Raw genomic sequence first — 26132 nt, 5'->3', positions numbered from 1 at the left:
TGTGGTATATTGTATCATGAAAATCAACCATATGACATCAAATGATCAACATGGTGATTTTTTTCTCCCATTTCCCACAAAAAACATTAAATTACGTGTCTTTTTACAATACTAACCTGAGACAGTTAAATAAAGGATCATTAAGACAAGAGTTCTTGTTGTTTTGCTAAAAATGCTTCAAAATTGAGAATACAAGTGTTTTCAGTTTTATATTTACTAAGGTTGAACTTATATGGATGGGAAATGACAAAAAATATTGTGCTGTAAAATTTTTATTTTTTTTTTTTTAAATCTTCCATTGGGAATTTTTAGCTCTCATTTGGGACAAATAGCTACTTTTTTCTTTTTTTTTCCATTGGAAATGGGGTTGATTTTGGAACCCAATTTTAAATAAAAAAAACACACTGCTGCATGTTGTAAGTATGATATTAAATGTAATCAATTAACTATTGACACAGTTAACTATATGACAACTGGTCTTTCACATATTCCCAGTGAATAGAGTTGTCACCATTTAACCCTTTCCCACTTAGAGGCAAAGTGCAAATGGCTATACGCAACTAGCATAAAACCAGAACAGACTGCACGTAATTTGCGTTTTTTTCAGGCTGTAATCTGTTTGCAGCTCATCATTATTAGCCGGATTTTTTTCGAAAAAATCTCGGCTTATAGATTGATGTTGTCGGGCGGGCGGGGGGGCGGGGGGGGGCGGGCGGGGGGGCGGGCGGCGTGCTCGAAAATGTTAAAGTTCTTATTTCATGGTATAACTTTGGTATGCTTGGACCTAGAGTCTTCAAACTTGACATGAAGGTTGGCCAGGATTAACAGATGACCACTGGTCATTTCAAGGTCATTCATTTGAAGGTCAAGGTCACTGTGACCTTCAATATAAAAAATGTTAAAGTTGTTATAACTTTGGTATGCTTGGACCTAGAGTCTTGAAACTTGACATGAAGGTTGGCCATAACTAGTTAGTAACCACTGGTCATTTCAAGGTCATTCATTTGAAGGTCAAGGTCACTGTGACCTTGAATGTAAAAATGTTAAAGTTCTTATTTCATGGTATAACTTTGGTATGCTTGGACCTAGAGTCTTCAAACTTGACATGAAGGTTGGCCAGGATTAACAGATGACCACTGGTCATTTCAAGGTCATTCATTTGAAGGTGAAGGTCACTGTTACCTTCAATATAAAAATGTTAAAGTTGTTATAACTTTGGTATGCTTGGACCTAGAGTCTTGAAACTTGACATGAAGGTTGGCCAGAACTAGTAAGTAACCACTGGACATTTCAAGGTCATTCATTTGAAGGTCAAGGTCACTGTGACCTTGAATGTAAAAATGTTAAAGTTGTTATAACTTTGGTATGCTTGGACCTAGAGTCTTGAAACTTGACATGAAGGTTGGCCAGAACTAGTAAGTAACCACTGGACATTTCAAGGTCATTCATTTGAAGGTCAAGGTCACTGTGACCTTGAATGTAAAAATGTTAAAGTTCTTATTTCATGTTATAACTTTGGTATGCTTGTACCTAGAGTCTTCAAACTTGAAATAAAGATTGGCCAGTACTAGAAGATGACCACTGGTCATTTCAATGTCATTCATTTGAAGGTCAAGGTCACTGTGACCTTAAATGTTAAAATGTTAAAATTGTTATAACTTTGGTATGCTTGGACATAGAGTCTTCAAACTTGACATGAAGGTTTGCAAGCACACTTAGATGACCACTGGTCATTTCAAGGTCATTCATTCTAAGGTCAAGGTCACTGTGACCTTGAATGTAAAAATGTTAAAGTTCTTATAACTTTGGTAGGTAAAAATGTTAAAGTTCTTATTCCATGTTATAACTTTGGTATGCTTGTACCTAGAGTCTTCAAACTTGACATAAAGGTTGGCCAGTACTAGAAGATCACCACTGCTCATTTCAATGTCATTCATTTGAAGGTCAAGGTCACTGTGACCTTCAATGTTAAAATGTTAAAATTGTTATAACTTTGGTATGCTTGGACCTAGAATCTCAAACAATATGTTACTAATTTGCAAATAAAAAAATTGAGATCAAACTTTCCTAATTGTCAATTCAAGTTCATATTTGTGACCTTAAATGTTATTGTTGTTCATGTATATGCATGCATTCAAAACATAACACAAGGTTTGCTCATGCCTTGAAAAGTACTTACATTTCATTTTGACCTTTGAACAATATTTCAGTAATTTAAGTATTGCATTGACAAAAACACGAAAGGTACTTTCCTGTCATTTAAATCAAAAATCCGGCTTCAATGCGGTCATCTCCGACCGCGGAACTCTTGTATTAGGGTTAGAAATGAAGCCTTTAAAACATGAATGTAGTAAAAAAAAGTATTTAATTTAAAGCCCCATTAATACTAAAAAATCAACGGAAATTACGTAAAGCATGTCCTAAAAGAAGTTACTCAATAAAAAATCAATGTTCCTTATAGAAATAGCAAAAATTTCAAATCAAGATGTGGTCTGGTAGCATAGATGTTTGTAGACTAGATATAAAATGCACGTTTTTATTTTTTCGTGTCACAATTAATTCCATTTTAATTTCCCGCATTAATATCATGGTACCATTTTAGTGTTCTTGTGTCATATAAATAGATATATTTGCGGGAAATTTAAATGGAATTAATTGTGTCACAAAAAAATAAAAACGTGCATTTATATCTACAAACATCTATGTTACCAGACCACATCTGGCGTTGAAATTTCGGCAATTGCTTCATGGAACCCTGATTTTTTATTTTTAGCTTGGCTGTTTTCGGAGAAAACCTGAGGTATTGTAATAGCCAGCTCGTTGTGTCATTCGCCGTCCTCCTTCCGCGTTGTGCTAAAACCTTGACATTTTGCTCTAAAATGCAAGTGCTTTCACCTACAACTTTGAAACTTCATATTTAGATGCACCTTGATGAGTTCTACATGCCACACCCATTTTTGAATCACTAGGTGAAAGGTCATTGTCACTGTGACCTCTAACAAAAAAAAATTCTGACAAGCTTTCATTTATTCAAAACTGCACCCGCAGTCGAGCGTTGGCACAAATTTTTGTTGATTCTGAGAAGTGATGGGTCTTTAATTTGATTTTCTACGGGACAAGAATTAGGTCAAAATGCATATATGAGTGGTAAAGGATTAACAGTTCCTGTATTGTGTTTCAGGTACACAATAATGCTTGGAGGGGCCTGGTTCGATGATCTCAAAGCAGTTGTTCCATCAATGACGGACGAAGCGCTCGGCCAATACGCTGTCAAAGCGTTACAAAAACACCTCGGCTTCACACAAACACCGGCAAAAATCAAAGTGGAAGTAATGAAAAACTGCATCCCCCAGTATATTATTGGTCACGAAAACATACTAGAGGACGTGTTTGCAGAAATTCGAGCTGAGAGACTTCCTTTAAGTCTGGTTGGTTCATCCTATCGAGGTCCCTCGATTCATGACTGTATGAATAACGCTAGAGTGGAAATTGAACGTGTCACTGGGGCGTCATTGCTTTGAAACTCTCCATGATATTATTTTTATGCCCCCCTTCGAAGAAGAGGGGGTATATTGTTTTGCACGTCGGTCAGTCCGTTGGTCGGTCCGTCCACCAGTTGGTTTCCGGATGATAACTCAAAAACGCTAAGGCCTAGGATCATGAAACTTCATAAGTAAGTGACCCCTATTGATTTTCAGGTCACTAGGTCAAAGGTCAACGTCACAGTGACTCGAAATAGAAAAATGGTTTCAGGATGATAACTCAAGAATGCTTATGCCTAGGATCATGAAACTTCATAGGTACATTGATCATGACTGGCAGATGACCACATTTAATTTTCCGGTCACCATGTCAAAGATCAAGGTCAAAGTGACTTGAAACAGTAAAATGGTTTCCAGCTGATAACTCAAGAATGCTTACGCCAAGGATCATGAAACTTCATATTTACATTGATCATGACTGGCAGATGACCCTTATTGATTTTCAGGTCACTAGGTCGAAGGTCATGGTGACTTGAAACAGTAAAATGGTTTCCGGATGATAACTCAAGAATGCTTACGCCTAGGATCATGAAGCTTCATAGGTACATTGATCATGACTGGCAGATGACCCCTATTGATTTTCAGGTCACTCGGTCAAAGGTCATGGTCACAGTGACTCGAAATAGTACTATGGTTTCCAGATTATAACTCAAGAATGCTTACGCCTAGGATCATGAAACTTCATAGGGACATTGATCATGACTGGCAGATGACCCCTATTAATTTTCAGGTCACTAAGTCAAAGGTCAAAGTCACAGTGACTCGAAACAGTAAAATGGTTTCCTGATGATAACTCAAGAATAATTAGGCCTAGGATCTTGAAACTTCATAGGTACATTGATCATGACTTGCAGATGACCCCTATTGATTTTCAGGTCACTAGGTCAAAGGTCACAGTGACTCGAAACAGTAAAATGGTTTCCGGATGATAACTCAAGAATGCTTACGCCTAGGATCATGAAGCTTCATAGGTACATTGATCATGACTGGCAGATGACCCCTATTGATTTTCAGGTCACTAGGTCAAAGGTCAAGGTCACAGTGACTCGAAATAGTAAAATGGTTTCCAGATTATAACTCAAGAATGCTTACGCCTAGGATCATGAAACTTCATAGGGACATTGATCATGACTGGCAGATGACCCCTATTAATTTTCAGGTCACTAGGTCAAAGGTCAAGGTCACAGTGTCTCGAAACAGTAAAACGGTTTCCTGATGATAGCTCAAGAATAATTAGGCCTAGGATCTTGAAACTTCATAGGTACATTGATCATGACTTGCAGATAAACCCTATTGACTTTTAGGTCACTAGGTCAAAGGTCAAGTTCACAGTGACAAAAAACGTATTCAAACAATGGCTGCCACTACAACTGACAGCCCATATGGGGGGCATGCATGTTTTACAAACAGCTCTTGTTTATTGTGATATGACTTTGTTGTGTTGGATGATAGTTTTGGTTTTGGAATTGGTTTTCTGAGATTTGTTATAATATATATTACATATTGAGCTACATTATTGTAGTAGGAAATAGAGTAAATGTTGTTGCACTTGTATTTTCATTTGTTTTATCATATTTGTATAATATTCGGCAGGGTTTAGGATAATATAAGAGTATATTGTTTTGCCAATGTTGACCTTTTATTATACCTCTGCTGGAGAAAAATACTTCCACATTTTTCTACTGATTACATTGAAACTTCAAATACCTCATCATACATGTACATATATGCAAGAAGTTTTCATGCCCAGTAAGCTTAAGTAGTGTGTCTGCTGTGAGCCTTTTTTTGCCAGTTGATATACTTTTTGGTACCTTTGGAGTTATATTCTGACTGATTTCACAAGCAATTCTATTGAAACTTTAAACATGTTATGGTCATCAAGTATAGATTAAAGACACTTTATAAGCTCACCTGAGCACAACGTGCTCATGGTGAGCTTTTGTGATCGCCTTTTGTCCATCGTTCGTTGTGGGTTGTGCGACGTCAACATTTGCTTTGTTAGCTCTCAAGAGGGCACATTTATTGTCCAATCTTCATGAAATATGGTCAGAAGATTGGTCTCAATGATATCTTGGATGAGTTCAAAAATGGCAACGTTTGCTTGAAAAACATCGCTGCCAAGGGGCGGGGCATTTTTCCTTATATAGCTATATATGGCTATATTAAAATCTTGTTAACACTCTAGAGGCCACATTTATTGTCTGATCTTCATGAAACTTGGTCAGACGATTTATCCCAATACTATCTTGGACTAGTTCAGAAATGATGCCGGTTGGTTGAAAAACATGGCCCCCAGGGGGCGGGGCATTTTTCCTTATATGGCTAAAGTAAAACCTTGTTAATACATTTATTTTCTGATCTTCGTGAAACTTGGTCAGAAGATTTGTCCCAATGATATCTTGGATGTGTTGAAAAATGGTAACCTTTGCTTGAAAAACATGGCTGCCAAGGGGCAGGGCATTTTTCCTTATATTGCTGTATATGGCTATAGTAAAATCTTGTTAACACTCTAGAGGCCACATTTATTGTCCAATCTTCATGAAACTTGGTCAGAATATTCATCGCAATAATATCTTGGACTAGTTCGAAAATGATGCCGGTTGGTTGAAAAACATGGCCGACAGGGGGCGGGGCATTTTTCCTTATATGGCTATAGTAAAACCTTGTTAACACTCTAGAGGCAACATTCAATTTTACTGTCTGATCTTCATGAAATTTGGTCAGAAGATTTTTCTTATTGATATCTTGGATGAGTTAGAAAATGGTTACGTTTGTAGAAAAACATGGCTGCCAAGCGGCAGGGCATTTTTCCTTATATGGCTATATATGGCAATAGTAAAATCTTGTTAACACTCTAGAGGCCACATTTATAGTCTGATCTTCATGAAACTCGGTCAGAAGATTTATCCCAATAATATATTAGACTAGTTCAAAAATGATGCCGGTTGGTTAAAAACATGGCCACCACGGGGGCGGGGTATTTTTCCTTATATGGCTATAGTAAAACCTTGTTAACACTCTAGAGGTCACATTTATTTTCCGATCGTCATGAAACTTGGTCAGAAGATTTGTCCCAATGATATCTTGGATGAGTTCGAAAATGGTTTTGGTTCCTTAAAAAACATGGCCACCACGGGGCGGGGCATTTTTTCTTATATGGCTTTAGTAAATCCATGTTAACACTCTAGAGGCCACATGTATTGTCCAATCTCCATGAAATTTGGTCAGAAGATTGGTCTCAATGATATCTTGGATGAGTTTGAAAATAATTATGTTTGCTTGAAAAACATGGCTTTCAAGGGGCGGGGCATTTTCCTAATATGGCTATAGTAAAATCTTGTTAACACTCTAGAGGCCGCATTTACTGTCCAATCTTCATCAAAATTGGTCAGAAGATTCATCCTGATAATATCTTGGATGAGTGAAAAAATGATGCCAGTTGATTGAAAAACATGGCTGCCAGGGGGCGGGGCATTTTTCCTTTTATGGCTATAGTTAAACCTTGTTAACACTCTAGAGGCCACATTTATTTTCCGATCTTCATGAAACTTGGTCAGAAGTTTTTTAACCAGGTTTTCCGAAGCCAGCCTAACAATGTAGATATGCAAAACACTTCTTTTATTGTTACCACCGTACAATGTAGATATGCAAGACACTTCTTTCAATGTTACCACCGTACAATGTAGATATGCAAGACACTTCTTTCATTGTTACCACCTTACAATGTAGATATGCAACACACTTTTTTCAATGTTACCACCGTACAATGTAGATATGCAATACACTTCTTTCATTGTTACCACCGCACAATGTAGATATGCAAGACACTTCTTTCAATGTTACCAACGTACAATATATATGCAAGACACTTCTTTCAATGTTACCTACGTACAATGTTGATATGCAACACACTTCTTTCAATGTTACCACCGTACAATGTAGATATGCAAGACACTTCTTTCAATGTTACCACCGTACAATGTAGATATGCAACACACTTCTTTCAATGTTACCACCGTACAATGTAGATATGCAAGACACTTCTTTCAATGTTACCAACGTACAATATATATGCAAGACACTTCTTTCAATGTTACCACCGTACAATATTGATATGCAACACACTTCTTTCAATGTTACCACCGTACAATGTAGATATGCAAGACACTTCTTTCAATGTTACCACCGTACAATGTTGATATGCAACACACTTCTTTCAATGTTACCACCGTACAATGTAGATATGCAATACACTTCTTTCATACCCAGATATCTCCACCACATTTCTGATGTGTTTGCCTTTGAACATATATAATAAAGTCATTTATTTTGACCAAAATTTGGAGTTGAGGTTAGATTTAAAAATTAAATTATTGTATTATGTCATTATAGGAAGTAGCAAAACTTAATGTAGATTGTTTATTAATGATATTTATTAGCCGGATTTTTTTCGAAAAAATCTCGGCTTATAGATTGATGTTGTCGGGCGGGCGGGGGGGCGCGCGGGCGGGCGGGGTGGCGGCATGCTCGAAAATGTTAAAGTTCTTATTTTATGGTATAACTTTGGTATGCTTGGACCTAGAGTCTTCAAACTTGACATGAAGGTTGGCCAGGATTAACAGATGACCACTGGTCATTTCAAGGTCATTCATTTGAAGGTCAAGGTCACTGTGACCTTCAATATAAAAAATGTTAAAGTTGTTATAACTTTGGTATGCTTGGACCTAGAGTCTTGAAACTTGACATGAAGGTTGGCCATAACTAGTTAGTAACCACTGGTCATTTCAAGGTCATTCATTTGAAGGTCAAGGTCACTGTGGACTTGAATGTAAAAATGTTAAAGTTCTTATTTCATGGTATAACTTTGGTATGCTTGGACCTAGAGTCTTCAAACTTGACATGAAGGTTGGCCAGGATTAACAGATGACCACTGGTCATTTCAAGGTCATTCATTTGAAGGTGAAGGTCACTGTGACCTTCAATATAAAAATGTTAAAGTTGTTATAACTTTGGTATGCTTGGACCTAGAGTCTTGAAACTTGACATGAAGGTTGGCCAGAACTAGTAAGTAACCACTGGACATTTCAAGGTCATTCATTTGAAGGTCAAGGTCACTGTGACCTTGAATGTAAAAATGTTAAAGTTGTTATAACTTTGGTATGCTTGGACCTAGAGTCTTGAAACTTGACATGAAGGTTGGCCAGAACTAGTAAGTAACCACTGGACATTTCAAGGTCATTCATTTGAAGGTCAAGGTCACTGTGACCTTGAATGTAAAAATGTTAAAGTTCTTATTTCATGTTATAACTTTGGTATGCTTGTACCTAGAGTCTTCAAACTTGAAATAAAGATTGGCCAGTACTAGAAGATGACCACTGGTCATTTCAATGTCATTCATTTGAAGGTCAAGGTCACTGTGACCTTAAATGTTAAAATGTTAAAATTGTTATAACTTTGGTATGCTTGGACATAGAGTCTTCAAACTTGACATGAAGGTTTGCAAGCACACTTAGATGACCACTGGTCATTTCAAGGTCATTCATTCTAAGGTCAAGGTCACTGTGACCTTGAATGTAAAAATGTTAAAGTTCTTATAACTTTGGTAGGTAAAAATGTTAAAGTTCTTATTCCATGTTATAACTTTGGTATGCTTGTACCTAGAGTCTTCAAACTTGACAATATTTGAACAATATTTCAGTAATTTAAGTATTGCATTGACAAAAACACGAAAGGTACTTTCCTGTCATTTAAATCAAAAATCCGGCTTCAATGCGGTCATCTCCGACCGCGGAACTCTTGTTTAACTTTGTTAATGTTTAAATTGGACATTCTGGAAACCCTTTGTACACATAAACAGCAATAAATCTTTATATAAATCTACATTTTGAAAGCAAATAGTTTCTTACTGGTGTAACAATATTACACATGAGCATTGGTCCATCGCTTAAATTGGACATTCATAGGTTGCTTTTTATATTGACCAAGATGCAACAAGCTGGAAAATAAATCAATACTTTTTCTTCCACAATAATCATTAATGCATTTGAGTTTAAACTGTACAACTAAATTTCTTGCAGTATGTAATAAAACAATGTTCGATTTATATTTATGCAAACGCATAATTATTTCTCTGACAACCAAATGGGTCCCTGTTCATTACTTTAAGGATTTTAATACACCTTTTCATAAGTTAAAGTCATTATAAGACTAGATGCTCCAAACAATTTGTCTTGTTCTTGATCAAAAGTCACGGTCAAAATTTAAGGACAAAGGTCATTAATGTTTGTTTCTGCTCTGTAACCTTTTTTTGCCTAGAAGGCTTTTAATCTCACTAAATTATTTCTTAAGATTGGACTTCAGATTGGACAATGTACAAATCCCATGCTACTTGGTGAAGGGTTAAGCTTACAGTTCAAGGTCGAAGTTAATAGTTTTACGTTCGGCTCTCTGACTATAACATGCCTTTAGTGATTTTTATATAACTTCAAATGCTGTTGTGGTTTGCATGGAGTTTTATTGAAACGTCGTACCACAGACACATGTGTTCAGACACATGTTGCCCTTAAGTGAAGACAAATGTATGCTCAGGAAAATGCCCATGATCGGAGTGATGAGCCTAGCATGTACCTTTTGGGCTCAATACATTTAGTTATTTATCAAATGTATATATAACTTGTCATTGGAGGTACATACCGGTTCAGCGGTATTAATGCGCTAATAAAAACATAATTGTGTTGATTAAGAAATTTATTTTCTCTGCTGGGGAAATACGGCCCTTGACCCTTATTTTTGGGGTGGGGGAATTATTGACAAATGTTAAGATATGCTTTTGGGGAAAACTTTGTGATTTGCAATGATTATGTTGAGGGGGTTCAGCCACATTTAAAGAAAAACCTGTTACAATAAGAATTATATATCCTACAAACAAGATATGTCTTCATAGGGTTCAGATGCCCCATATTACACCTTTGTCTAAAATCTCCACTTGTGTAAAAAAACAGAAGAGGTTTTACGGTCAATGTTGACCTATGACCTCTAAGTTTTAGTTTTACACACTAGTGGTATTGACTAATTTTTTCTTGCTAGATTAAAGAAAACAATCGTTTATTCTCCACTTCGAGTTATTTTACAATCCCAATATAAATGCCTAAAGTTTAAGCAACGACAGGAAGTTTTGCCCACACCAACTGTGCGCTCAGACCCTTTGTCTGCCTGTCTGTGGATCTGAGCGTCCTGTTGATGTTTGCGAAAGTTCCTGGCTTTGCTATACATGTGCCCTTTATAGAAGGACTTTAAATAATTTCGATGTGGAGATTGTTTACATTAATTGAGCAAGAAAAAATTATTCAATACCACCGGTATGTTTGTAGCAGATGAAATCACAATAAACCTGGTAATAAAACATATATAAAATGACGTAATGGGAATCAGCAAGTGGACTAAGTCTTGCATAACCGGGTGTTTCCTTATTCCACAGATAAATAACATACATGACTTTTTACTGACCTCGAATTGTATGAAACTGGGAAACAGGGTTATTAAAACATATGTAACTAATATTCCTAAAAGCAAGCCGAAAGTCTTCTATTAGTACTTTAGATCAAATCTACGGTGAAAGCCCAAATCTACGGTGAAAGCCATATCTTGGTTCAAAGTGTACTAGTGAAGAGTTGGAATAATTTCACGTGTGCGTACACATTTTGGTCACTGTAGATGGTAATTAACTGATAGCAAACATTTATAGTGGATGAAAACTAGTAAAGGACTGATTTGGAAGTCATAATATGCAGTGAACAATAGTATGCTATTAATTAGTTAAATTCATATTGGCTTTGTCATTGAGCTGAAGACAGCGGTATTGGCCTGAGGCCGCAGGACAATACGGCTGTCTGAAGCTCAATAACAAAGCCAACATGAATTCAACTTATTAATGACAATTTTATTTATTATCTTTATACTATTTATTATTCAACATGAAAAGCTTGAATTGCACTTTAAAGGTTTCTTGCTATTAAATTAAGTATGAAGATTTGAAAAATAGCAAAATATCTGTTCTATACAACTTTTTCACTGTTTATATTCCCATGCGAAATGAAAATGTTCTGTACACCAAAATACCTGTTAAGAGATATCGTGTTAATTTAAAACTACAATTGAATATTGTTGCAAGTGGTAACAAAATGTTCCATGGATTTAATTTCAGAAGAATAATTATTATTTCATTAATATTGTATTATGAAGGCGATATAACTGATTAAGCATAGGAACAATAGCATTTAAACTATTAAAGTATATGACCAAAGTCGGAAAATTGCTTTCAAGACATTTCACGAAAGACATGATGCAGGAACACGGGTCGCGAAATTATACAAAATTTATCTGATTCCAGCCACACTGGATCCACTACCGTTGTTATAAGGATTGAACACTTACTTATTGCCATTAGGAATTTCATTTTGTTTTTGTAATGTGTAAATCCTCCATGATCTGTCCCTACATCTTGGCAAAACGGAGTCCATATTGTTTGGCTGAAAGCCCAAACTAAGGTCAAATCCTCAGTTAAATTTCTCTTGCAATGGTGTGTCAATTACTCCATCAAGTTCTGTTAAGTACCTAGGTGCTATATTGGACCATTGCCTGTCTGGTGTAACCATTGCTAGGTCAGTTATTACAAAGGCAAACTCCAGGTTAAAGTTTCTATACAGAAAAGGTAAGTTCTTAATATTGCACACCAGAAAACTCCTTGTCATGTCCCTTATACAGTGCCACTTTGACTATGCCTGCTCCTTTTGGTACCCTGGTCTTATTCAGTCACTTAAAAATAGGCTTCAAACTTCACAAAACAAGGTGATTAGATTTGTTCTGAATATGGATCCATAACAGATCCCATGTTGGTCAAGAATAGTTTTCATACTTAGGTTGGCTGCCTGTTTCAAAAAGAGTAGACCAGGTCATGTACATAAGGTTAACAATGGCCTTTGCACCAGAGTGTATGGGTGAGCATTTTAAGCCAGTGTCTGGCGTGCATAATCGTTGCACTAGGCCCAATATGGCAGCTCAGCCAGAATCTGATCATTTTGCTGATAATTTTACAGTTGTAAACTCTGGTCAGTTTTCCATAAACTAAGAGTAGGTAGTTTTGGTTCTAAAACATTTACAAATAATGGTATCAGTTTATGGAACAATTTTCCACAAAACATAAGGGATGTATCTAAACCTTACCATTTCAAGGGTGCCATCAAAAACACTTTTTACAGTCTTTTTAGATTTGTATAGTATAATTTTTAGTATGTATTTTATGTTCTTTTAAAAACTGTAATGCATTTTTAAGTCTTATGATCATTATGATGCAATGATCTCATATTTATTTATTTTTTTATTTTCAAACTCTTAGTGAGCTACAAAGTGTGTTTATTAACTACATATGCATTGTGATACTTTCTTAAGCAACTTCTGTTATATAATGAACATGTGATAATATTTGTCATAACTTAATCAGTAATATACTTGATATATTAAACAGTACATATTTGATACATATAAATTATTAAATATTTTATACATGACTGTTGCACGGTTACTGCCACCAACATCAAGGACCACAATAGAAATAAGTGAAAATCAGTTTTCTCTTGTTTGTGTTATCCTTGGTATTGTGTGTGCATTCCATGGTTTACAATGTATATTGCTGTGATAATATATTTCATGTTGTCTGCATTATGTAGTAACTATGTTATGTTCATATTTTTACCAAATAAAATCAATCAATCAATCAATCATGATTTCGAATTAGTTTTGCTTTCGGCGCTCATTGTACGAGAACATTGTTTTCCAAATAGATTCATCACCCAAAGAGAAATTGCTCAATAGTAGTGCGGCGTTACTCCGCCCACGAAGGGAGATAACTTAGTTTCTTATAATAAGAGTGTGTAGAAATACCGAAATCCCCGTAAATACCATAAACTGCGGATATTAAAATAGAATATTGGACACTACACTGATTTCACTGATAAGAAACATTGTTTTTATCCAAGTATGGTAGTGAAAAACTAAATTATAAAGATTATCATTGGGATTCCGAGTATGAATTCATAGTGCATATTTGCACAAACACGGCCAGGAACCGAATCCCCCCCCCCATAACCATACCTTTTCTTAAAGGCCATTCTAAGCGGAATCGATTTATGCAATAAAAAAGATAGGGCATGTTCAATCCAAGAAGGAACTTGACACGAATCAAAATCGACTGTTTTGCAACTTTTTTTTTCCGGCCGTTTCTTAGTGGAATGTAACCTTTTTCAATACAAGGCTTTACTGTAGTCTCCAAGTTTATCATATTTCAGGGATTCGGTCGTGGACGCCTATTTATGCCCTGCCATTATCTCCGAAAGATAAAACCCGCATTATGCGGCGTCTCATCAGGGTCTACGCTGTTTGCCAGGGCCTTTTTTCTAGACGTTAGGCATACATGGTTTAAGGTAGCGCACCTCTAATGGGCACATATCCAAATATAATCTAATTAATTATTTTCTTAATCAGCATCATTTCACTGAACTACATGCAAATTTGTAGGTAGGCTTTCCATGCTTTTTAAAAAAATATACCGATTTTTTCAAAACCACCCCCACGCTCGGCTTTTGTCCAGTTTATTTTCACCCCTGGGGTATATAAAAGTTCCATAATTCATTCAAATTTCCAAATATGGGCATGCAGTTGGTGTGTACAGATGCTGTAAAGGTTTTAAAAGTTTAAACAAGATGAAATAAGTATTCTTTTACAGACATTTATTTTTAACAAATTTTTATCTATGGTAGAGCGCCATGAAATGTAAGTGATTTCAGCCAAGTAAAAATTGGGTCGGTTAAAAACAAAGTGTCATAAAATTCAAAATAGTATCATTTAAATCATATTTTAAACTTAGTTTTTATAGAAACACTATATACAGCAAAAATACCAAGAACTAGACAGATTTACCGTGTACTTTTTGAAATATAAATAAAAATGCAACATGCATGGTTCGTATTTTCAACAGTAAATCACCCAATTTTGCCATAACGTTGTTTTTATTTTAATAATTGAAGAATGTGCATAAAAATTGCAACATATTTAACAATAAATATAGCTTATATGCCATATTAAATCAAATTACGTTAGAAAATAAGTAAAACGCGTCACAAAAAAGTATACGTCGTCGGCAGGATTCGAACCTGCGCGGGAATATCCCAAAAGATTTCTAGTCTATCGCCTTAACCACTAGGCTACGGCACCTAATAGTAGGCTCTTCAACCTTCGAAGAAATCGCGGGAAATCATTAGAGGTGCACTACCTTAAGAAATGCATTCTATCACTCAGTCGCACGTCTTATTAATTGTCTACACTCCCTGGCCATGAAACCGCGTAATAGAAATTGCACATTATGCGGTATCGAAAAATAAATCCTTATAGATATTGCGCATTATGTGCTATCGAAAAAAATACTCCAAATAGCTCTAGCTATTGCACATATTTGGTTAATGCTCCTTAGTGTATCGTTCAACTAATTCGCACGCCTTAGACTTGGCAACGGATGATACTCGCTTGGAAAAAGACAACGTTATACGTCTGAGCATAATTTATACACATAAATTGCCATACTCCCTTGTCAATTATTTCCAAATAGATCTTACAAAATCCATGGTTTCTGCAAATACATGTGTTGTTTGTGCTCCGAAGTGCATTTTATAACTCCTTCAGACGCCTTCAACTTTGCAAGACAACGTGCACATCTTACAAGAATTCATACACATATATAGACCGTACATCCTTGTCATGTAATTCCAAATAGATATTGCACATTTCGTTCTATCGCAAAAAGCAAGTCCCGAGGGGGGGGGTAACTTCCTATATACGGGTGTATAGGGGTGTGCCGATTTTATGGGGTGTGTTTTTCGACTAAAATTATAGAAATGGGTATGGTTTTGAGCATCTAAGTATAGATATGGGTATTGAAATCAGAAATGTGCTTGTATATAAATGCATATAGATTTGAAAGTATCAGTATCAAAATGGGTATGATAAAAGTCATTTTTCTATACAAATGGGTATCAAAAAGTAAAGTTCAGTAGCGATAAAGATGCAGAAACTTGACTATTTTTATCTGTTGCTTAATCGACCAAGATGATAAGTAACTGTGACGTCATATATTAACATACGTCACATATTAAGCGACGAAATCGTTACATTATCTAAAAATGCCGGTAAAAGTGCAGTTACTGCAAATGATTTATGAAAATTGTGTCGGAATGAGACTACTGTCAAAATAACCGACTTTACGCTACATGTGTACACGGAATTTTACTCTGTCATTCCCGGCTGTCATTGTGACATCTTGGATAATAATATATGTTTTGTAGAAAATTTTGATTATGTGTGGAATCAAGAAATCGTTATCACAGGCTTTGAAAGTAAATTAAGAAAACATATTTAATTTCCGGTCAGACTTAAATATAGGATTTTATGAAAAGTTGAAAACATATTTAAAATGGAGATTTCTATTACGATAGACGAACTGGAAAGTGAACAATCTGTTTTCGTAGACAGTTTAGATATATCTCTAGATAGCTCAACTACTGGTTCGGTTTATCAAAATTCTTGTATTGTATTGAAATGGGTCCACTTTCTCAATGGTATCGTATACAAATGGGTATGCTTTTTAAAAAATCGTGTATCAAAATGGGTCTACTTTATCAGAGTTCCGGTATAAAAATGGGTCACATTTTGTTAGTCTCAGCGGGACACCCCTACCCTAAAATAACCCCCCCCCCCCCCCCCCCCAGGATGCAAATTCAAATAGATATCGCACATATGCGCTATTTAAGTATTTATGTAAATAAATGCATTTTATCAATCATTCAAACGTCTTAGAAATACTTAACACCCCCTGGCCATGTAATTCCAAAGAGATATTGCACAATATGCGCTATTGAAAAACAACTCCAAATAGATATTGCGCATATTTTGTTAATGGTCCGTAGTGTCCATATATTGCCATAAACCCTAGTATATTATTTCCAAATAGATATTGCACAATCGGTGGTTTCTGCAAATATATCTTCAAATAGACATGGGGCATGCGTTGTTTCTGCCCGAATTGCATTGTATAAGTCTTTCAGACGCCTTTTAACTTCGCAAGACAACGTTGCACATCTAAGAAGAATTTATACACATACGCCATACATTATTGTCATGTTATTCCAAATATATATTGCACATTCCTTACTATCTCAAAATACAATGTCAAATAGATATCGCACAAGCGCCGTTTATGTTAAGGAATGCATTCTATCACTCATTCACACGTATAAGAAATAGCCTACACTACTTGGCCATGTAATTCCAAATAGATATTGCAAAACATATCGCGCTATCGAAAAATAACTCCCAATAGATATTGCACATATTCTGTTAAAGGGGCCTTTTCACAGATTTTGTCATGTATTAAAGTTTGTCCTTCAATGCTTTATATTGATCAATTTAAACATTGGACCTAGAAATCTCCAGTAAAATACAAGAATACACTTTTAAAAATAAACACTTATCTCTGGAGTAAAAGTCTTCCGCTAAGACCACTCGGCCATCCGTGCTCATTCTATGAGTAGATGTATTTTTTACTTTATATAGACAATCCCTAGTAGTTTTACACAATATAACGAAAACAACAGAACTTGCCAAATTATTCAATCGTTTCGCGTTGCAACGCTGTATAATTTTCAGGTTTTCAAATCGTCAAAAGTTGCATGCAAATGGATATTTTAGAGCATGGATAATGTGCAGTATTGCTGTTTCCTCACAAATATCTTAACTGAAACGAAAATTTGCGAATCTGAAACAACTTTGTTTTTAATTTTGTCAATTTACCAATCTGTTAGACGGCCCCTTTTAAGTATGATTGTGAAGCCCACACAGTCACGTGATCCTGCACCCTGGTATAAATTAATTAAAAACGATTATTCATTGTTTCAAACAGTGAACATGACCTTACAAGAACGTTTCCAATAATATTTACGAGATGCCGTCTTTTCATGACGTCATAAATAATATGTATTAATAAATTTCTCTGAAATTCATCAGAATTACCTTATTTAATAAGCCTGTTTTCTTGGCGAAAAATTAAATGTAAAACGCATTCATTTACACGGTTTTGCTGCACACAACGTGAAATGTTTGCACCAATTTAATTCATGATTTATTCTTAAACCTTATAATATCGGCACAAACTGCAAGAAAAACTGTCTTTAATGCACTAACGATGTTTTCTAATGTATTTCAATAACTTGAGATATTTGCAAAAATTAAGTTCTTAACGGTGTGTTTACATTCTGTCCAGTCCGTGTGTAAATCCTGTTGATCCTGCATCATGGTTAAGTAAGGTAATATATTTAAAAATGGTTTATTCATTGGATATGGTGGATTGGATATGGTGGTATTTGTTGTCATTTTCGTTTAATTTTCAAGAGCAGACAGTTTGAATTGAGACAAGCATTATTAAATATGTTTGAATACCTCTTATGCCCGAACCGAAATAATTTTGTATTGATAATATCTAGGCTAACTTCAAACATATGTATGTGCCTCTCAAAACTAGGTCACCAGGTAACATTTTAGAAAAACCTTGTTATCACTGTAGAGTCCACATTTATTACTCAAGTTTTATTTCGGATCACAAAACTTGGTCACCGGGTCAAACTTTAGAAAAAACTTTCACGTTCGAGATCACATATAAAACTCAATCTTGATGAAACTTGCCCGAAAAATGTTTCTCTTGACAGTATTTACGCCTTATTCGAATTATGGTTATGTGTTTGCAAAACGCTATACCAAGTCAAATCTCAGAAAAACCATGTTATCACTGCATAGATCATATTTATTATTACACAATCTTGATGAAACTGTGTTTGAATAGTTATCTTGACAATACCTCGAACGAGTTTGAATCTGGGTCATGTGCGTCCAAAACTAGGTCATCATGTCAAATATAAGAACAGCCTTTTATCCTCGCCAGAGGCCACATTCATACATCAGTCTTGGTCAGAACATTTAATTTTATAATATCTGGGTAGACTGAGTTCGCATTTGGTTCATGTGCGTCCGAAAACACAGTTCGAAACTATGAACCATCTTTATCTTGGCAATATCTAAGCTTCGAGTCTGGGTCATATGCGTTTTAAAAACTTGGGTCAACATATCAAATCTTAGGACCACACATTTGGGACTATCTAGAAAAACGTTCGAACATGGGTTACGTGCATAAAAAAATTAGGTCAACTCTCACGACTGCAGAAAAAAATTGTTTACAAGCTAGATCGGACATTTATGACTCAACACTATTGAAACTTATTCAACATTTTTATCTTTTAATATCTAAGTTGATTTCGAATATGGGTCTTATATGCCCAAAAACAATCAAACCTGGTTCTAATCTTAGCAAAACTTGGTCACCTATATATAGGTCACAATTATTGCAATATTGATGAAAGGTGGTACGTACGTTTATCTGTATAATACCTAGGTCGAATTCGAATCTGGGTCACACATAAACAAATCGGCATTAAGGTAAAATCCTGAAAAACCATACTTCACCGTAGAGGCTATATTAATCACTCAATCTTGATAAAAGTCGGAATAATTATCTTGACCATATCTGGGTCGAGTTTGACCCTGCGTCATGTGCGTCCCTAAACTTGATCACACGGTTAAATCTTAAAATCACCTTATAACCATTATAAGACCACATCTATTACTCATTCGTTATCAAACATAGAATAATTATCTTTACCATATCAAGGCCGAGTGCGAATCTGGTTTATGTGCGTCCAAAAAACGAGTCCGAAAGGTCATATCTAAGAGAAAAAGTTATCAGACAAACTGACAGACAGATTCACTTGGACTTAAACAATCGTACGTCGTCTTCATGCTTAAATACACCAATTATTCCCTATTGCGTAACTAGGCATAACATTATAGCGTTAAATAACAAATTATAGTCATTAAAGAATACAATATCAAATAAATACAATCCATTGTAAGAACACTTAGGTTGTTTCAAGGCGGGACGGAAGTTCATTGAACAGTATTATTAAGAATTACATTTCTTTTAACAAAAAGCTTCTTTGGTAAATTTACACAAATAATAAATTATTGATTCGTCACATTTAACTAGTAACTTTTGGAATGTGTATACAGTTATCACGACATATGCCACATTTATGACGCAATCTTGATGAAACTGTGTCAGAATGTTTATCTTAACAATATCAAGAAGTTCGAATCTGTGTCACGAGCGCCCAAAAACTAGGCCACGAGTTCAAATCTTACGAAAACCTTTGATCACTGAAAAAGCCAAATGTATATCTCAATCTTGATCAAGCTTAATCAGAATAATTACGTTGAAAACTCGCATTTGGGTCATGTGCGTCAAAAAAACTATGTCACCACGTCAAATCTCAGAGAAATATTGTTATCACAGTAGCGGTCAACTTTAAAAAATCAATCCCGATTGTAGGTAAGAATGTGTACCTTTACAATATCTATGTTGAGTTTGAATTTTTGTCCAATGTGTCAAAAAATTAGGTCACCAGGTCAAATCAGAAAGAAAACATTCTTATTTATGCAGAGGTCTAATTTATAACTTAATTTTGATGAAGTTTGTTCAGAATGATTATCTCCACTAAATATATGCTGAAAAAATTAGATAACCAGATGAAATCTAAGAAAAAGACATTATTATATTATAGAAGATTGATGAAACTTGCTGAAAATTTTTATCTTGATAATATTTATTTCTAATTAGAATCTGAGGCATGAGCGTTCAAAAACTAGGTCATCATGTCATTTTTTTGTAAAACTGTAGATGTCATATGTATTACGAGTTTGAATCTTGGTCATGTGCGTCACAAAAGTAGGTCACCATGTTAAATATTATATGAACAACGTTTTATCCGTTTAGAGGCAACCTGTTATTTCTCATCGTTGATAAGTCTTTGTCATATTGACAATATCTAGGCTGACTTCGAATCTGTTTGGTAAAAATTTGGAAAGCCTTATTATCAATTTAGTGGCAAAAGTTATTTTTTCAATCTTGATTTAACTTGTTTTCATATTTTTTCCTTGACAATACCTATGTCGCGTTTAAATCGGGGTCATGTGTATCCAAAAATATGGTAATACGGTCAAATAATTTTTTTTTACCACTCTTCAGGCCACGCTTTTCTTCCACGGCATGCAAAACTCATCCTGTATTCTAACTATAACATTGTTGATTCTCCTTGATGTGTTCAGATTCAATAATTCAGATTTGGAAATTTTGGTAACTTAAACTTCTGTGGTATTTCAAGTACTTGGTATTAATGCAGGGGGCAGATTTTCCTTCATTTGTGGGGGCCCCAATTCTGGCCCATTCCCCTAAAGCATATACAGGTATCCTATTACAATAAAATGTTTGTGGGTTATTAAAATTACATTTCATCATATATATTTAACACATGTACATCATACCCTACCTTTATTTCGTTGCTTACGTTCTTAATTTAATAATGTTATCTGTACGGACGTGATTTCACATGCCCATGGACATGTAGATATGCTTTTTTGCCTTTTGAATATTGTTTGTGTATTTAAGTTCAATACGCATAGGCATGTTTGTTCATTAAGTAAGGCAATACTTTCATGATGATTCTCGAAAGTAGGTAAGAGCACATAGCCGGACCAGGTGAGCTCAATCGTAAGAGCACTTTACTACCTGAGTTCGCCCAGGAACATATGGTTAGGTTAACTAACCAAAACGGTATGACCTTATATATGCTGAAATCTAACAAATGAACGAATTTTCAAAAATGGTATGTACACTTAGGTGGTTGTGTTAGAATATCGTATCAAATATTTAAATTAAAAATGATTGTGCCCGCACGTGAGTTTGTTTCCTTTTTTAAGTCTATCCGCGCCTAGGCTGCACCCAGTGTGTGTATTTGTGTATTTCCAAGGTTATGAGGTTCCTCCGCGTCTGAGGATGCATAATGTTGGGACCCGGAATGTGTCCAGCACTCCCACCTAATAAGCTTAGACGGACGACAGTTGGGACGAATTTTGAATGATAGCTATTTCCAGCTATTTATTGTTTTTACTGACATACTTTTTAATTTTTGATATGGTCTTCTGCTGTGGGGGGATCGGATTATTCGAAGAAAACCCAACCTTTCCGGTATTGTGACTACAAAACAAACAAAAAAACATTGCTCCGGGAGCGGGAGTCGAACCGGTGTCTTAGAGTTGAAAAAGCCAACGTGTTAACCACTGCGCTAGCGGGACGAACTGCTACGCAAAATGTGTGTGAATGTCAGAGTTTATTTACAGGTCATCGCTGCGTCTTCTCGACTACCTTATGTGCTGACCTGCCCCTGTGACCTTTCAGGGGATGCTACGCAAAATATGTTTGTATGTCAGAGTTTATTTACAGGTCATCGCTGAGTCTTCACGACTACCTTATGTGCTGACCTGTCCCTGTGACCTATCTGGGGAAAATATTTACTGTTAAGCCAAAGCAGGTCAAATTTACCCCAGTTTCCCAGGTTTGTGCCGAAAAATAATAATATGTTTTTTTTTAAGTATTATTAATATTTTTTTAGTACAAAAACACCAATGAGACCTTAATGTTCACTGGTAATTTTCATTATTGTAGAAAAAAGTAAGCAAATTGACAGAAGTGCTTCATGAAATTGGTTAATCATTGAATCAGGATGTGTTAGCTTATTGACAGAAGTAATTCATGTGATCTGGTTGGTTATTGAACCAGGAAGACGTAAGCAAATTGACAGAAGTGATTCATGTGATCTGGTTAGTTATTGAACCAGGAAGACGTAAGCAAATTAACAGAAGTGATTCATGTGATCTGGTTGGTTATTGAACCAGGTAGTGTTAGCTAATTGACAGAAGTGCTTCATGCAATCTGGTTGGTTATTAAACCAGGATGTGTTAGCTAATTGACAGAAGTGCTACATGCAATCTGGTTGGTTATTAAACCAGGATGTGTTAGCTAATTGACAGAAGTGATTCATGAGATCTGAATGGTTATGGAACCAGGAAGTGTTAGCTAATTGACAGAAGTGTTTTATGCAATCTGACAGAAGTGGTTCATGTGATCTGGTTGGTTATCGAACCAGGAAGTGATAGCAAATGACAAAAGTGCTTAATGTAATCTGGTTGGTTATTGAACCAGGAAGACGTTAGCAAATTGACAGAAGTGATTCATAAGATCTGGTTGATTATTGAACCAGGATGTGTTAGGTAATTTACAGAAGTACTTCATGTTATCTGGTTGATTGTTGAACCAAGAAGAGTAAGCCATTTGACCGAAGTGATTCATATGATCTGGTTGGTTATTGAACCAGGAAGTGTAAGCAAATGACAGAAGCGCTTCATGTTATCTGGTTGATTATTGAAGCAGGAAGACGTAAGTAAATTGACAGAAGTGATTGATGTGATCTGGTTGGTTATTGAACCAGTAAGTGTTAGCTAACTGACAGAAGTGCTTCATGCAATCTGGTTGGTTATTAAACCAGGATGTGTTGGCTAATTAACTTAAGTGCTTCATGCAATCTGGTTGGTTATTGAACCAGGAAGTGTTAGCTAATTGACAGAAGTGTTTCATGTAATCTGGTTGTTTATTAAACATTGAAGTGTAAGCTAATTGACAGAAGTGCTTCAAGTAATCTGGTTAAATATTGATTCAGGATATGGTAGCTAATTGACAGAAGTGCTTCATGCGATCTAATTGGTTATTGAATCAGGAAGTGTGAGCTAATTAACTTAAGTGCTTCATGCTATCTGGTTGGTTATTGAACCAGGAAGTGAAAGCAAATGACAGAAGTGCTTTATGTAATCTGGTTGATTATTGAACCAAGAAGACGTTAATAATTAGACAGAAGTGATTCATGTGATCTGGTTGGTTATTGAACCAGGAATTGTTAGCTAATTGACAGAAGTGCTTCATGCAATCTGGTTGGTTATTAAACCAGGATGTGTTAGCTAATTAACTTAAGTGCTTCATGCAATCTGGTTGGTTATTGAACCAGGAAGTGTTAGCTAATTGACATTAGTGCTTCATGTAATCTGGTTGGTTATTTAACATTGAAGTGTTAGCTAATTGACAGAAGTGCTTCAAGTAATCTGGTTGATTATTGAAACAGGAAGAGTTAGCTCATTGACAGAAGTGATTCATAAGATCTGGTTGATTATTGAACCAGGATGTGTTAGCTAATAGACAGAAGTGCTTCATGTAATCTGGTTGGTTATTGAACCAGGATATGTTAGCTAATTGACAGAAGTGCTTCATGCGATCTAGTTGGTTATTGAACCAGGAAGTGTTAGCTAATTAACTAAGTGCTTCATGCTATCTGGTTGGTTATTGAACCAGAAACTTTTAGCTATTCAATTTAAGTGCTTCATGCAATCTGGTTGGTTATTGAACCAGGAAGTGTTACCTAATTGACAGAAGTGCTTCATGCAATCTGGTTGGTGATTAACCTGGAAGTGTAAGCTAATTGACAGAAGTGCTTCATGTAATCTGGTTGGTTATTGAACCAGGATGTGTTAGCAAATGGACAGAAGTGATTCATGTAATCTGGTTGATTATTGAACCAGGAAGTCTTAGCTAATTGACAGAAGTGTATCATAAGATCTGGTTGATTATTTAACCAGGACGTGTTAGCTAATTAACTTAAGTGCTTCATGCAATCTGGTTGGTTATTAAACCAGGATGTGTTAGCTGATTGACAGAATTGCTTCATGCAATCTGGTTGGTTATTAAACCTGTAAGTGTTAGCTAATTGACAGCAGTGCTTCATGCAATCTGGTTGGTTATTAAACCAGGACGTGTTAGCTAATTGACAGAAGTGCTTCATGCAATCTGGATGGTTATTGAACCAGGAAGTGTTAACTAATTGACAGAAGTGATTCATGTAATCTGGTTGATTATTGAACCAGGACGTGTTAGCTAATCGACAGAAATATTTCATAAGATCTGGTTGGTTATTGAACCAGGAAGTGTAAGCAAATTGACCGAAGTTTTTCATGTGATCTGGTTGGTTATTGCACCAGGATGTCTAAGCGTAATAACAAAAGTGCTTTATGTGATCTGGTTGGTTATTAAACCTGGAAGTGTTAGCTAATTGACAGAAGTGCTTCATGTAATCTGGTTGGTTATTGAACCAGGAAGTGTTAGCAAATTGACAGAAGTGCTTCTGTAATCTGGTTGGTTACTGAACCAGGAAGTGTTAGCAAATTGACAGAATTGCTTCATGTGATCTGGTTGTTTATTGCACCAGGAAGTGTTAGCTAATTGACGGAAATACTTTTTGTAATTTGGTTGGTTATTGAACCAGGAGGTGTTAGCAAATTAATATGATGATTCAATTTAAACTGTTTGATTTTGAGATTGGACCAGATAAATTTTCTCTTTTTTTAATATTAAAGGGCCATACTTCAAAAGTGGCTTTGTTAAGACAGTCATTTCGAATTTTGAATATCAGACATTTGTTAGTCTGGTGTAGCTGCCGCGCGACCTCGCTCTCCATATGTTTTAGAAAAGCTTTCCCGATGGCCTTATTATTTGGGAAAATAATGCCCACTGTCGTAAGGATGACAGTTATCCATAGCGCCTGTGTGGGGCCTTATTTGACGTGGTTGGAATGGGTCCTTTTTTCAGAAAGGTTTTTTTATGGGATGAAGGGTTGGGGCTAGAGAGAGGAGATGAGAGCTCCCATTACATGACTTGTTTGCCTCATGGGAATCAATTGAAACATCTTCGACGCGGGTTTTTTGTGTGCTGGATTTTGCTTTGTGTGCCCTTTTTGATTTAGGCGTTTTAGAGATCTTAGCGGCGGTTAAAGTGATTTTACTAATCATTTTTGCAGAACTACTGATTACAATCGAAAAAGTGCAGTTAACGCCGATTGGAGTCTAATTTCGTTATTTGTTTTTAAAAAATAGGCCCTTTTTGATACGTATTGAAATAAGTCTGTCCCTAAATTATAATATTCTTTCTTATGTTTTATCCGAATAGAATACTTTATCTACTTTCATTAGCTTGTTTGCGGGGTATGGATGATTCTAATCGTTAGTACCTACTAAAATTTGTATAGACTTACTACTTTCCCGTAGACGCGCCCTTCTTCTTGGTTCGATATCCCACCAATTACACCACAAAATATTTATAAATAGAATTCGAAGCAGTTACACTAAGAGATTTAATATTACCTGATATCTGGATACCCTAGTAATTACCTGTCATATTTTTTGTTGTTTTAGTTTTGATAATAATAAACACGTTATTGAAGTTACATAATTGATTTATTAAATCCGTTCCTTACTATTATTATTTGATCATTATTTTCACAAAAGCACTTTCCTGCTTTTATCACTTTTCCCCAGTTTTAACTCCGAAACAGAGCTTACAATTTTATGTATTATTCCCTTTATTAATATTAATCTTATCCGATTTTATAGTAAATCCTAATTAAATCCTAATCCAAATTATCCGATAGGCTCAAAATTGTTCGT

At 35.6% G+C, this 26132-nt stretch overlaps 1 protein-coding gene across 4 annotated transcripts in view; it reads left to right on the top strand.

Moving 5' to 3' along the window:
• Positions 1–26132, top strand: part of LOC127840070 (protoporphyrinogen oxidase-like) — a 190672-nt gene that overhangs the window by 12077 nt on the left and 152463 nt on the right. For 2 of the 4 annotated variants that reach the window (XM_052368470.1, XM_052368467.1), the window contains exon 3: positions 3182–7114. In XM_052368470.1, the coding sequence (XP_052224430.1) occupies positions 3182–3521 (340 nt within the window). In that variant the 3' untranslated portion in view covers positions 3522–7114. The remainder of the gene's footprint in view (positions 1–3181; positions 7115–26132) is intronic. The other 2 variants (XM_052368468.1, XM_052368469.1) reach the window with 2 other exon arrangements.

This window comes from Dreissena polymorpha, chromosome 7 (genome assembly GCF_020536995.1).
Source record: "Dreissena polymorpha isolate Duluth1 chromosome 7, UMN_Dpol_1.0, whole genome shotgun sequence".
Lineage (NCBI taxonomy): Eukaryota > Metazoa > Mollusca > Bivalvia > Myida > Dreissenidae > Dreissena > Dreissena polymorpha.
The sequence above is the reverse complement of the archived record's forward strand: the minus strand, read 5'-3'. Positions and strand labels throughout refer to the sequence as shown.